Source organism: Cotesia glomerata, linkage group LG9 (genome assembly GCF_020080835.1).
Source record: "Cotesia glomerata isolate CgM1 linkage group LG9, MPM_Cglom_v2.3, whole genome shotgun sequence".
In the NCBI taxonomy this organism is placed as follows: domain Eukaryota; kingdom Metazoa; phylum Arthropoda; class Insecta; order Hymenoptera; family Braconidae; genus Cotesia; species Cotesia glomerata.
This window is the reverse complement of record NC_058166.1, coordinates 10,160,790-10,175,841: the sequence shown is the minus strand read 5'-3', so window position 1 is coordinate 10,175,841 and position 15,052 is coordinate 10,160,790. Positions and strand designations below refer to the sequence as shown.

General features: G+C 34.4%; 1 protein-coding gene across 4 annotated transcripts in view; it reads left to right on the top strand.

The window, feature by feature from the left end:
* The window catches only part of LOC123271822 (gamma-aminobutyric acid type B receptor subunit 2), a 432,312-nt gene that overhangs the window by 325,668 nt on the left and 91,592 nt on the right, over nucleotides 1–15,052 (top strand). For all 4 annotated transcript variants that reach the window (XM_044738268.1, XM_044738270.1, XM_044738267.1 and 1 more), the window contains exon 3: nucleotides 4,488–4,625. In XM_044738268.1, coding sequence (XP_044594203.1) covers nucleotides 4,488–4,625 — 138 coding nt within the window. The remainder of the gene's footprint in view (nucleotides 1–4,487; nucleotides 4,626–15,052) is intronic.

Sequence of the window (15,052 nt, the reverse complement as noted above, 5' to 3'; positions counted from 1 at the left end):
AAAAATTGCATCAGTATTTTTTTCAATTTCTACAAGCAACATTTTTTGATAAATTCTTTCTTTAATAATTTGTTTGTCAAGAAATCCTAAAAGTTACAGTAAAAAAGTTAATTTCAGTAACATTAAAGCAATCAATTTTTTTTTTACTCAGACGTAGCAATTTAATTTATTATACTCTAAAAAAAAAGTTAACTTGATTCAAGAGATAAATGCTTGAAACAAGAAAATCATTTTGAAGAGTTTAATTGTCTTGAATCAAAATGAAAAATTCTTGAATCAAATGAAATTTAGTTACACCAAGAAAAAATTTTCAGTTTAAAAATTTTTCTACTTAAATCGAGACAATAAAACTTTTCAAAATGATTTTATCGTTTCAAGAATTTTTTTCTTGAACGATATGATCTATTTTTCTAGTATAGTTTTTACTCTTAACGTGAAGTTTTATCAACAAAACTTGAAAACAAAATAATCATTATGAAAATTTTGTTCAATGTTCTAGCCAAATTTTTTTGAAAACTATAATTAATATTTTCAAACTTAATAGATTAATGAATAGTTTAACTGGATCTGACTGCTGGTTAGTGTCTTAACTCCTATCAGTCTATTTAATTATTTATAATTGATTTAACTTTGCTGTTTATTTTATACTATTTTTCCTAATTCTGTTTATGTACTCTCTCTTTCTGTATCCTTACACTATTTCGATTTTTTCCCACGGGTACCGGCAAATTGGCCCTGGAAGCAACGGACTTGTTATTTTTCTGGAAAGAAAAAAAATAACTGGCGTCCAAAACGCACAACTAACCCAGCTGTCGGTTGACGCGAGTATCTTTTTGTAACAACTTTTCAATAAATTAATTTCTCCTTTCCCTTCGTTGTTTCTTTAAAGAGCAAATCTGGTTCACCTATTGATTAACAAAGGACCTTGCCCTAACGAAGATGAGTATCAGGATATTAAAGGATACCTAAATCCTTAGGCGACTGTGTAATTTAAACGGAACTATCGTAGCAGTAATGTCGGACATATTATATGTCAATCGATAATGCGAGAGCTAAGCTTACAAGTGACATTAGATAGTAATATTCTGTGATGACACTCAGGCGAAACACTTTGAGGAAGACGTATTATCGAGCAGTTAACGTAATCTGACCGATAATATTTTGATGGTATTATAAGTGAAGCTCATTTTATGTCGAAAGAGACTAATTTTGATATTAAACCTAGGATTCTAAAATCCGTTTCACTGGCACGTCTGTGAGTTTTTAAACTTTGCGAGACAGCAGTTCGAGTTACAGTTTTTGTTGACACAGTTTCTTTTCTATACAACTACTTCAGGAACTTGAATTTCTTACCGGTTGCGAAAATTTCTTACTTTACTTTTTAGTACTCTTTGAACACTAACAAAGTATTTTTTGTAAGGAATTACCGCAGTTTTGAAGTAGAATTAAAGATTTCAACTGTAACCGTCTGACTATAACCAACTTTCTTCTACTTGGGATCTAATTGAAGAGATTTAAATATAAGTTAGTCCTAAATTTTACAAAAGACTTCTATAGAAACTGTTTTAATAGGACAAAGTGATTTTTTTTAAAGTTGATGAGCTTGCAAACACGATAACTTTTGAGAAATTCTATTTTCTAAACCATGTTTTTTTATTTTTTTTTTTTTTTTTAATACTTTCATATGATTAACGCGAAGAACCCTTTTGAAAATCTAGCTCAATATTATTTTGTTTGATTACAATTATTATACTTCGACTGGGAATTACAACCAAATTTCTGCCTTTTGATCGACCGTGCTGTTGATTTTAAAAAATATAAATTTATTTTACTTGTGAATACAGCTCAGACTGTGCTTGAACTATTGCACTTTCGACTATTGTTCGAAATTACCAGAAACCAGAAAGTGACGTGAGTAGTCTACTTCTACCAGAGTGTATAGTCTATCCCAAGTAACGTTGAGCTATTTAAAACTAAACTTTAGAAAATATTTGTTTTAAAAATACTATTTATTATGTACTTAGCAAATTATAAATTTATATTACCTCCATAAATTTTATTTTTCCTCTCAATATTTTATTTTAATCATTTAATATTTATACAAATTTTTTAAACCTTTTGTACTACGAGATATAATTTAACTTTCGTTTTTTAAATTTAATTTTATCATAAAATTTTAAAACTAAAGTATAGAAGTTAATTAAACAGGAATCCACAATAATTACCAAAACTTAATCAAAATAGAAATTCTATGCCGCATATCATACATACCCGTGAAAAAATATTCTGATCAGGCTTGATATGAGCTGATAAGGACATATAAAAATTTTTGATATGTTCATATCTGGCCTGATATGATCTGATACGTCCATATTTAATTTTTTATATATCCTGATATGGCCTGATATGAAAATTGGCCATATCAGGCCTGATCAAGCCTTAACAATTTGATATGTCTATATCAAACTTGATATAGCTTGATATGCTCATATCTAATTTTACATTATTTTTTAATAGGTCCTGATATGCCCTGATATAACTTTATAAAGTTATATATACTTTGATAAACTTGAAAAAAAAATCCCTGATCAGGGTTGATATAACTTGATATGGATTCATATAGTCTGATATACTCATACCCTTACCAGCACATAAGTAGTCTTATGTACTCATATAAAGGCATACCCGAGTAAAAAAAACTATATATCATTATATATGATTCATATCTAATTATGTAGAAGCATATGTAATTCATTTATAATTATATAGATGTATATATAATTCATATACAATTATATATGAATCATATAGAATTCTATATAATTTTTTTTACTCCAGTGGGTATTTTGTGATTACCATAAAAAATTATCTTTTTCTATCTAAGAGTCTGTTACTCCAATGATTAACAATCTTTTAATATATAGTATTTTTCGGATGAAATAATAGGAAGTTAAAAAAAAATTTTATTTCACAAAAATTATTAGTTTTGTCAAGTTCAAAAATTGTTAGCCAGGCCCTCCAGCAATTTATAGTTCCATATACTAAACAAATAATTCCATAAAAATTTAAGCTTTCAATTCTGATTTTACCTCGATTATTTTTTGATTTCAAAGAAATTATAAATTCTAAAGCAACGAAGTACTATAACAATATATCGTAGAATCATTTTTGAGATTTCATGTATACATAGATAATTTTATAAATCTACATATAGATACCATTATTATATATAAATATTGACAGTTAATAATTAATAAATTAGATAAAAAATTTTGTTCACTACGAATCGATCATGTATACGATTTGCATTACTTGTAGTTATAACAAACTCTGCTCTTCAAGTAAGTCTCTTAGGTAAACAGGTAGTGAATTAGTCTTTCAAGCGTCAGGTCAACGGTTCGATTCCCACTCGCGCTGATTTTTTTTTTTTTTTCTATGGAACTAATTATTTATAATTATACCTAATTCTATTTAATTATATATGGCCGTTTTTCATATATAATTATATAATATAATATATAGTTTTTTTTACCCGGGCGGCTATATAGTCTAATATAGATAGATAGATAATAGATAATAAATTTTATTGTTCCTAGAGCCTAAACTCCCTCAGGACCATCAGCAATAATAATACATTGATTTACATTTTTACGTATTATAGTAAAACTAAGTACAAATTAATTATTAATTAATGAAACGTTCACATACAGCTTTTTAGTGATAGACAGAAAGGTCTTATAATTATAAAATATATTTTAATTTAAAGCAATAATTCAGAGTGATAATTAAAATAATTACAAATAAATCTAAGACGCATAGGTATTCAAAAATTCCAATTGAAATTGAAAGTGAAAATCGAATTTAAATATAATTTAATTTAATTCAAATTTAAGTATCACATTGAAAGAAATGATTGAAGGAAGCATTTTTAAATTCAACCAAATTATCCACAGCCACAGTCTCAGCTGGCAGAGCATTCCAAATTCGTATGCCATGAACTAAAAATGAATTGTCATACATGACACAATTCGTCTGTGGTAGGCGGAGATAGTCCTCTGACATCACCTCTACGCAATGCCACCGGTAAAAAATTTAATTTTGAGCCAAATAGCTGTCGATAATTTAGTCGAATTTCTTTATAAAACAAACAGGCAATGAAATAGTCTCGTCTTGCTCCAAGCTTTAGCCAACCTAATTTTTTGAAGTAAGGAGTTACATGTTCGTACTTCGGAAACTGATATACTTGTATCAAGGCATATATAGTCTGATATGGCCAATTTCCATATCAGGCCTGATATGGACGGTTTATATCAGGCCTGATATAGTCTGATCAGAAAATTTTTTCACGGGTAGCTCTTTGTTATTAAATAAGACGTTCGCATGGTTAATTAATTCATAATGTTAAATTCTAGGAAAATTGAATACAAAATAATTATGTTAAACATGTTTGAATCTATTAATAAATATGTATAAAATTGTGATTTCAGTGTAACGCTGCCGTCGGAGTGAAGGCATTTTTCGACATGATGCACAGCGGGCCTCATAAAGTGATGCTGTTTGGAGATGTCTGCACCCAAGTCACGGATCCAATTGCGAAAGCCTCCAAACATTGGCGCCTAACTCAGGTAGCTTAATCGTAAATCTAATGACGATAATAACAATGATAACAGTGATGCCAACGATAAACTTGCAAGCGCAGTAAATAAACATTAAACATTATAGAGTTATTCCAGTAAACTGCTAAACGCGTGTGCTAGCAAAATACGATTCGGCTAATATCTCTTCCTCCTATTTATGTTTGCTTCTGTGCAGACCGGATAGAGACAGAAAGAGGAGGAACAGTAACAGTAGGAACTATAGTTTAATTTTGACATGATGCATTGTGGACAGTTAGATGTTCTTACTCACGTATATGGACACATAACACATATAATAATACTATCTCACTCATCCGACCCTCTACCCTCACTTCACCTCCTCCCACTTACCTTGTAACCGCTTTTCCCGAGCTTTGCTGAAAACTGACACCACATTTACATATAGATAGAATATGAATAGTATCTAGTATGTTACTCATCCAAAACCGACAATTCAGTTTACTTTAACCCGAATATTATTATTTTATCAAATATATTCCTGTAATTATAAATTATTCTATTAATATCAATGTCTATTTTCTGACCGTTACGATCCATTACCGATATTATTATCATCATTTTTATTATTACTTGTACACGTTTTATTTGTCTACGGTTATTTTGTTTCAAATATTGGACTCAAACATTTAATTATGTGTCATCGACTTTGTTATTTCAAAGTTTGAATACAAAAACTTTCAAATCTTTAAACTTTTTCAATTATTATAAAATTTTTGTATTAAATAAATAAGAAAATAAAATATAAAAAATAATAGAACTTCCTTGCAATTATAATAGATGATTTGGATTAAGTATGCGCGACCAATAGATGGCAAATTGTATCCTTAAGTTTTCACTTGCAAAGCTGTAGAACAAGTAATTAAGTATCATCTTGAAATACAACCGAATAATTTTTCTTTGCTAGACATGTAATAAAAATTAATTTTACAATTGTGTAAAAAATGATCTAGTTTTCAAAGCATGTAGGGAAGGGGGGGGGGGCAAAATGGGCCCGCAACATTGTCAACTCTCGAAGTGTTTGGGAGGTATAATGGGCTGATTAGACTTTAAAAACCAAAGAATATTTTTTAGTTAAACGCATTCTAGAATTTTTGAAATATAGAAAAATTTATATAGATAAAGTATGAACTAGGTCGCGAGTTAAATAACAGCATTATTAACTATATTTTTTGTTAAAAAACCATTTATTTTACAGAAGCTTCCCTGACTATTTTTGCGATGATGTGTGTGTGTGTATGTGTGTGTGTGTGTGTGTGTGTGTGTGTGTGTGTGTGTGTGTGTGTGTGTGTGTGTGTGTGTGTATAAACGTAAACCTCTCATAACTTTTAAACAGCTCGACCGATTCAAACGGGATTGACAGCAATCGAAAGAGTTTCTTTGTCCCTAAATATTTTATACTATTTAAGGTAATTCAAGCCAATAGATTTTGAGTAATCTCGAAAATAAAATTTTCAGAAAATGTTTTTTTTTCAAATAAATTTTAATCTGCTGAATCAATCGTTTTCAAAAACTAATCAGCTCTTAAGCTTAAAAAACTGCCTCGATAACCGTCAACGCGATCAAAATCGTTCGATTCGTTTGTGAGATATCGTGAACAAAATATTTGGGAAAAAGTGTTTTTTTTTTTCTTACATAACTCCGACATTTATTCCTGGATCGTTTTTGATTCAATGAGATGATTTTTAGAGCTTAAAAAAATCACTTCAATCGCCGCCAATAACGTCAGAATCGGTTGAATGGTTCGAGTGATATTTAATTTTAAAAAATTAAAAAAAGTATTTTTTTAACATATCTTTGAAATTTCATGTCCAATTGTTTGGTTAGTGATAAATAATCTTTTTGTTCTAGAAAGACTGCATGGAATGCTTTTAATTTTTAACTTCCCGCTAAGAAAATCGAATATTTTCAAAAATCGGGAAGTTATTGTTTTCACCCTGTTTTGCAAAAATCGAGTTTTCACCAGATCTCGACGTTTTAAGGTCATAGGAAGCTTCCCTGCCTACCCCCGCGATGTTGTCACTATGTCTGTGTGTGTGTGTGTGTGTGTGTGTGTGTGTGTGTGTGTGTGTGTGTGTGTGTATGTGTGTGTGTGTGTTTTTTTTATTCAGAGGGGGGAATCCTTTTTGCGGATTCCAGGCATAGCTGTTTCGCCTGGATATGTGAAGACTCGACGCAGCGTCATACTAAAACTCGACGATAACGCCCCTACTCACTAAACCCTAAACCCCTTTTCTTCTTTCCTCTAATCCCTCATGAGAACCGCCGTCAGGCATTACTTCGTGAGGGGAGGAACTATCTACTGCTCTTCCTTCTAGTGACTAAGGTGTTAACTACCTTCCTTCTATCTTCTAATATTTGCTCTTCTTCTTTCGGTGGAACGCAAGTCTTTGAGGACTTCTGTTGCAAACGTGTTGGTAGCGTTCCAGGCAGCTTCTGATGACAACATTGCTTCTACTAGTGAATCTGGTTGCATTCTCTGGTTCAGGATCCTCTCCAGTTCTTCACGCTGTGGGTAAAATCGTGGGCACTCAAAGAAAACGTGCTCCGCGTCTTCATTGATTCCTGGGCAGGACGGGCACTCCGGTGAATCATCATGCTTGAAGCGGTGAAGATACGTCCGAAAACATCCATGTCCTGACATGTCCACACGCGTGTGTGTGTGTGTTTTTTTTTTTTTAGGGGGGGGAATCCTTTTTACGGATTCTAGGCATAGCTGTTTGGCCTGGATATGTGGCAACTCGACGCAGCGTCATACTAAAACTCGACGCTGACGCCCCTACCCACTAAACCCTAAACCCCTTTCTCTTCTATCCTCTGATCCCCCATGGTACCGCCGTAAGGCATTTCTTCGCGGGGGGAGGAATTAGCTGCCGCTCTTCCTTCTGGTGGCTAAGATGTTATTTCTTCCTTCTAGATTCTGTCTTTCGCTCTTTTCCTCTCAGTGGATCGCAACTCGGTAAGCACTTTTGTAGCAAAAGTGCTTGTGGCGTTCCAGGCGGCTTCTGACGACATCATTGCTTCTACTATTGACTCTGGTTGGGTTCTCTTTTTCAGAATCTTCCCCAACTCATCGCGCTGTTGGTTGAAACGTGGACACACAAAGAAAACATGCTCCGCATCTTCATTGACTCCTGGACAGGACGGGCACTCTGGGGTATCATCGTGCTTAAAGCGGTGAAGATACTTCCAGTAACATCCGTGTCCTGATAACATCTGCGTTAAATAATAGTTGATCTCACCGTGACTCCGGCTGAACCACACATCAATCCGAGGTATGAGACGGTACGTCCACCGACCTTTCTCTGAAGTATTCCAGTCTTGTTGCCATCTTGCGATGCTGTGTTGCCGTTCTTCCCTTCTAAGTTCTTCAGGGCTCAGTGTGGTTGACCTTTGTCGTTGATATAGGTTCCGTCTTTCCTCAGCTAGGACTCTGAGAGGCAGAGTACCGGAAATAACACACACTGCTTCCTCTGATATTGTGCGGAAGGCGCTAGCTACTCGTAGGGCACTCAGTCGATATACTGGTTCAGCCTTTCTCCATGATTCTTGCGTCTTTAATGCGTCGGCCCAAATGGATATTCCGTAAGTGAGCACCGATGTGACTACTGATGACAATAATAGCCTCCTGCTCTGTTTTGGGCCTCCGACGTTCGGCATCAGTCGTGCGAAACTAGCCCTCACTACTGACGCTTTGGCACTGACATGTTCCACTTGCTGCTTGAAGTTGAGTCGGGCATCAAGCATCACTCCCAAATATCAGATATAAGGTTGTGATGTGATTTCTTGTTCGCCGACTTTCAGCTTAATGGTCTCTACCACTTTTCTGCTGGTAATAAGTACTGCCTCAGTCTTGTGTTGCGCCAGTTGCAGGTTCACTGCGTCCATCCACCGGTTAACGTGCTCAAAAGTGAGATCGAATATATGATTTATCTCGTCAAGGTGTTTGGCAACGATCACTACGGCTACGTCATCTGCATATGCTACGAGTTTGACATTTCTTGGCAGAGTTAGTCTTAATAGACCGTCATACATAATGTTCCACAGGAGCGGGCCTAGAACTGAACCTTGTGGTACCCCTCCAGTAATATCATACTCCCTCGGACCGTTCTTCGTGTCATACTTCAGGACCCTGTTTTCAAAGTAGCTTGCTACGATCTTAAGCAGGTATTCTGGTACATTCTTCTCTTGGAGGGCCTACATGATGCATTTCCAATTGGCGGAGTTGAAGGCGTTTCTGATGTCTAGTGTCGCCACTAGGCAATACTTCTTCGTTCCACCTTTCCATCTGGTTCCTGCGATTGCTTCCTTGGCCGAATCAACAACCTGTTTGATTGCGTCCAGGGTTGATCGTCCTTTCCGGAATCCATACTGATTGTCTGCCAGGAGTGGGTCGACTACTGCTTCAATTCTCTGGTGAATTATGCGCTCAAATATCTTACCCGCCGTATCTAACATGCAAAGTGGTCGGTAAGATGACGGTTCTTCTGGTGGTTTCTTCCCTTTAGGTAACAGTACCAATCGTTGCTGTTTCCACTTACGAGGAAAAGTCCCCTCCTTGAGGCATGCATTATAAGCGTCGAGGAATAATGTTGGAGCTGCCTTTATGATGGTTTTCAAGGCTATATTAGGGATTCCGTCCAATTCCGGCGCTTTATTATTCCCTACACGGTTACAGGCCTCCAGCAGTTCTTCTTCAGTGACAGGTGGAATGTCGTCCAGTTCGCCTGGCGCCAACTGGTAATCGAAGTTGCGTTGCTGTGGGAACAGTGCAGTGACGATTTTCTGAAGAAGTTGAGGACACGTAGGTGATGGCATTTGTTGTTTTTTCAGGTGGGTCATAACCACCTTATAAGGCCTACCCCACACGTCTTTATCCACCTCGTATATAAGCTCTTTCCAGCATCTTCTTTTGCTCTCTTTGATGGCTTTATTCAGTTCACGACGCGCCTTTTTGTTCTCTGCGATCAGCTCCACTGAGTTGAGCAGTTGATAGCCGCGCTGGGAGATTCTTCTCTTTCTATGACACTCTTTACGGAGGACGCTGATGTGGTCGTTCCACCAATGCACCGAAGGTCTCGAATTTATGCCACGTTTACGAGGCATACTGGCATCACAAGCATGTGTTACTCTCCTCATCAGGTCCTTAGTATGTTGTTCTGCACATCCAGTGTTGATCGGATCACCATCGAGGGCTATTAGCAATGCTTCTGGGTCAAAAGATTTCACCTTCCAACCAACGATGTTAGACTGTGTGTGTGTGTGTGTGTGTGTGTGTGTGTGTGTGTGTGTGTGTAAGTATGTGAATCGCTTATAACTTTTGAACGATTGAACCGATCGGAATCTACCAAACAGCGTTGTAAAGAGTTCCTTTAAACTTAGATTTTCAATGAATTTGAATCGATACGGACCGATAGATTTTGAGAAATTTTGAGAAATCTAAAAAAAGATCGAAAAAAATTTTTTTTTGAAAGTGGTTTTTTTGGAATAACTTTTAAACGGCTTCATCGATCAACTCCAAGAACTAATCCGCCCTTGAGCTTGAAAAACCACGTCGATCACCGCTAATCCGGTCAAAATCGGTTGATTCGTTCGAAAGATAGCGTGAACGAAAGACAACCGAAAAAAACCGAAAAAAGTGTTTTTTCGGAATTACTCCGAAATTTTTCGTTCTATCAATTTAAACGAAGATTTCTCATGAAGTTTAAGAAACTGCGTCGAACGCCATCAACCGCGTGAAAATCGGTTCATTCATTCAATAGTTATTGCGATTTAAAAATTCAAAAAATAGTGTTTTATCAAACCTCTATCAAATTTTTGAGCTCGAAGAGCTCAAAAGCATACAAAAGCTATTTTTGAGCTCGGAGAGCTCAAAATAATACACAAATTGTATTTATGAGCTCGAAGAGCTCAAAAACGTCATAAGTGCAATTTCAAGCGTTTAGGTATAGAGTTGGCGGGAAGTTGCAGGGATGGCCTTCAGGGTCAACCGTTTTCCTAACTTTTTATACTGAATACATAATAAAAAAATTAGGAAAACGGTTGACCCTGAAGGCCATCCCTGCAACTTCCCGCTAATTCCATACTTAGGCGCTTAAAATTGCACCAACGACGTTTTTGAGCTCTTCGAGCTCAAAATATACAATTTATGGGTTATTTTGAGCCCTCCAAGCTCAAAGAGATTGCTTTCCTATGCTTTTGAGCTTTTCGAGCTCAAAAGTCTGATAGGAATTTGGTGACACTATTTTTTGAATTTTTAAACCGCAATAACTTTTGAATGAATAAACCGATTTTCACGCGGTTGATGGCATTCGACGCAGTTTCTTAAACTTCATGAGAAATCTTCGTTTAAATTGATAGAACGAAAAATTTCGGAGTAATTCCGAAAAAACACTTTTTTCGGTTGTCTTTCTTTCACGCTATCTTTCGAACGAATCAACCGATTTTGACCGGACTGGTGGCGATCGACGTGGTTTTTTGAGGTTAAGAGCTGATTAGTTTTTGGAATTGAACCATCAAGCCGTTTAAAAGTTATTCCAAAAAAACCACATTTGAAAATTTTTTTTTTTTAGTTTTTGAAGATTTCTCAAAATCTATTGATCTGAATTGGTCCAAATAGTTTTCAGAATCTAAGTTTGGTCAAGCCCTTTCGAATGGCACCAACCGCGATGAAATCGGTCAAGCCGTTCAAAAGTTATAAGCGGTTCACATACTTTCACACACCCCCACACACACACACACACACACACACACACACACACACACACACATACAGACGCCGTGACAACCTCGCGAAGATAGTCAGGGAAGCTTCCTGTGACCTTCAAACGTCGAGATCTGATGAAAACTCGGTTTTTGCAAAACGGGGTGAAAACAATAACTTCCCGATTTTTGAAAATCTTCGATTTTCGTAGCGGGAAGTTAAAAATTCAAAATATTAAACAAGTAAAAAACATATTGAGTTTGTGGGGGGGCCCGTTTTACCCCGCTTTTCTCAATTTTTTAATTTCGATACACGCGAAAAAATTAATACCATAAACTCAGTAAAAGGCCAAAAAAAGTAAAATAAGCTGGAAAACTCATATTATAAAAATTTTCTGAAGGTGGCTCATTTTGCCCCAAATTTCCAATTTTTTTTTTTTTTTTAATGAACAGAGCAAATTGAGGTCAAATACTTGACAAGGGACTAAAAAAAAGTAAAACCAGAGAAAAACACTAAGGATATCAACATTTTTTTCTTAAGGGGCCCATTTTGCACCCCCCCCCCCCTTCCCCTATTTGGTTTTTGATATAAATCAATTTGATTCTCAATTTTAAATTTAATGTGAGCACATTTTATAAATTCATTAAATATGAAAATTTTTTTCGAGGTGTTTTGTTATTTTTGAATTCAAGTCACTCAAAAGGGTGCCGCGACTAGATAACCGCGGATAAAATAACCGCGGACAAAACAACCGAACGACAAAATAACCGAAGAAAAATAAGCCGTGGACAAAATAACTATGTGACAAAATAACCGCAGATAAAATAACCGAACGACATTATAACCAAGTATAGGGGAAGGTGGCCTAAAGCGGGTATGTTAACGTTAAGAGCCGAAAAAATTTAGTATTTGCATGATAACAATAATGATTTTTTTTTTTCATAGAGGATTTATCGAACTTTAAAATCAATAAATAATATTTTATAAATTTGTATTAATTTATGATTTATTATTAAAATTAAAAAATACTCCCAAAAACCGCTTTGCCCTAGAGGGGGGCCTAAAGCGGGTAATTCGTTCGGGCAAAACGGGTTGGCACTACAATTAAGGGAAAAATGCTTACTTTAGATATTTAAATAATAATTTTAGTTTCATTTAATCAGTCTTCAACTATTTAAAAGATTAACTTATTAAATATAACAATACTTCAATATAAATGACTATTAAATCGGTAACTTTTAAATAAATTCTTTTAAAATGACAAGTTAAGAAGTCAAAAATTAAAAATAGTAAAAAATGTCGTTGGCATCCAGGTTGCTTGCTCCGTTTTCCTTTTATATATGTTCACCACTCAAAAAAATAAGTATAAAACAATATCAGGGCAAAGCGAGTATCAACTCTGCAACCCGCTTTGCCCTACCCACTTTGCCCGAAAACACATTTTTTATTCAAGTGATGCTAACATCAAATAATTCAAAACAAAACGTTAATATTTTTCTCTTAATTTTAACTTCAATAGGCTCAAATTAATAGAAAATTATAAAGGATATAATAAGTGTATTCATTTTTGAATAATCAGAAAATACACACCTTTAATTTTTTTAAGAAAATATTAATTTTTTTTTAATTGTGCATAATTACGCCATACTATTTCATTAAGACTCGTTTGGGACTAAGCAAAACTCGGAAGTACTCGGGTAACCTTGACATGTATATTTTGTCCCTCGTGTTTCATGCGTCGGCGTACAAGCGCCTACCCGCTTTGGGCCACCTTCCCCTAATAAAATAACTGAACGACAAAATATTATAATAAAAATATTTTCGCATAAACACACACAAAATTTGTGAAAAAATGGCACAATACGGTAAAAAGCGCATGTGTTGGCCTATTTTCGAATGAATATACACACAAAATTCATGAAAAAAGGGCACATCAAAATAACAAGCTTACTTGTTGATTTATTTTCGAAAGATTAATTATAAACCTTTATGATCTGGATATTTTGTCGTGTGGATATTTTGTCCATGGTTATTTTGTCGTTCGGTTATTTTATCCGTGGTTATTTTGTCACGGTTATCTTGTCTGCGGTTTTTTTGTTACGGCGTCTTCGAATATGAAAAAGAAAACTTCAAAATTTTTGAATTTATTCACGAATCATCTGGATAGTTTATTACGAGATTGGCGGTTTCGTTATTCTCTTGAATGTAGCCACTTTTATTACTTTTAATTATTTCTACCACAAATCATACTTTTCAATCTTCTGGATAAAAATGATAAGTTTTTATTAAATATTTTTTTTTTCAATTTCTAATTTCATAAAGGAAGCTTATTCGATTCAATCAATAGTTTAATATGTCTCTCTTGCATTCTTTGGTAAACATTACACGAAAATATCCACTTGGGTTTACAAAGGCTACCGTAAAATTTTGTACGAGCTTTGCAGTCAGAATTCTGACAACAGGGCGTGAGAAGCGCATAAAAAAAAAATACATCTCACCAAAAGGATCCGGAGTAAAAGAAACAAAAAACAATAACCAACCGCATTTATATACTCAGTTTAAATGTTGAATCACTTTGCTGGAGTATCTCTTTGATTTTGGTCTATCAATTTCTACAGGCTCTTTTTCAATTTCACACTACACGGAGAAAAAAATTTAGCTAAAAGAACTCTATAGTAGATAGTTACTTGTAAAAAATTCCAGTATACCTATACGTTAACGCATTCTTATGGTAACAATACCGTTTGGCTCCTATAACTCTATGTCGTTGAACTCTGAGAGCCAAATGTTATTTACCTGTCACAACTCTACAGGATCGTTCTGAAACTATAACAAATTTATATTAATCTAATAAATTATATTAACAGTCACTGCAAATGAACCTTGAAAAACCATAAATATAAAACCGTTCTAACGAAATTCAATGTAACAAAAAAAAATACCTATTTCCTTAAATAAATAAGCTAGAGACTTAATTGTTCTCATATATTTTTAATAATATGGATGAGTAACAAAATAAATATTTTCGTCATTTTTGAAGGTTATGAAATATGTCAGCGCACTCCACTACTGCGCAACGTAAAGTTCTCCCAACTATACCGTTTGTCTCTTAGAACAATCCCGTTGAGCTCTGAGAGCTAAACAACATTTAGTTATCAGAACTAAATAAAATTGTGTTACTGTAACTCTATAACAAACAGTAAACTGTGTATAGTTATGGTAACTATACAATTTGGTTCCCAGAAAGAAATTTTTTTTCCATATGTTCTTTTCTAATCAAATCAGATGTTTACTTTCATTATTAATTCATTATTTAGAATGAAAAGCGAACACAAAATCTAACAAAAAAAAAAATTATTTATACATACACTGATAAAAAAGTTAACAGAAATTATTTTCGAGCAAATAATTTTTTCTCTTGACTCAAGAAATACATTTTCTTCAAAATAGTGTTCTTGGTTCAAGATTTGTTTTCTGGAATCATGTTAACTTTTCTATCAGTGTACTGTAAGCTATCGGGAGTTAATTTGGAATACATTTTCACTTTTATCACTCGGCATACCTTAACGAAAAATCACTTCGCGTACGGAATAAATCTAGGGTTACTTTTTAGCGGAGTGATTCTGAAATGAATATGAATTTTAATTCGAAAAACATCCCGGTACGGAATTTTCAAACTAAAATGAATTTTTAC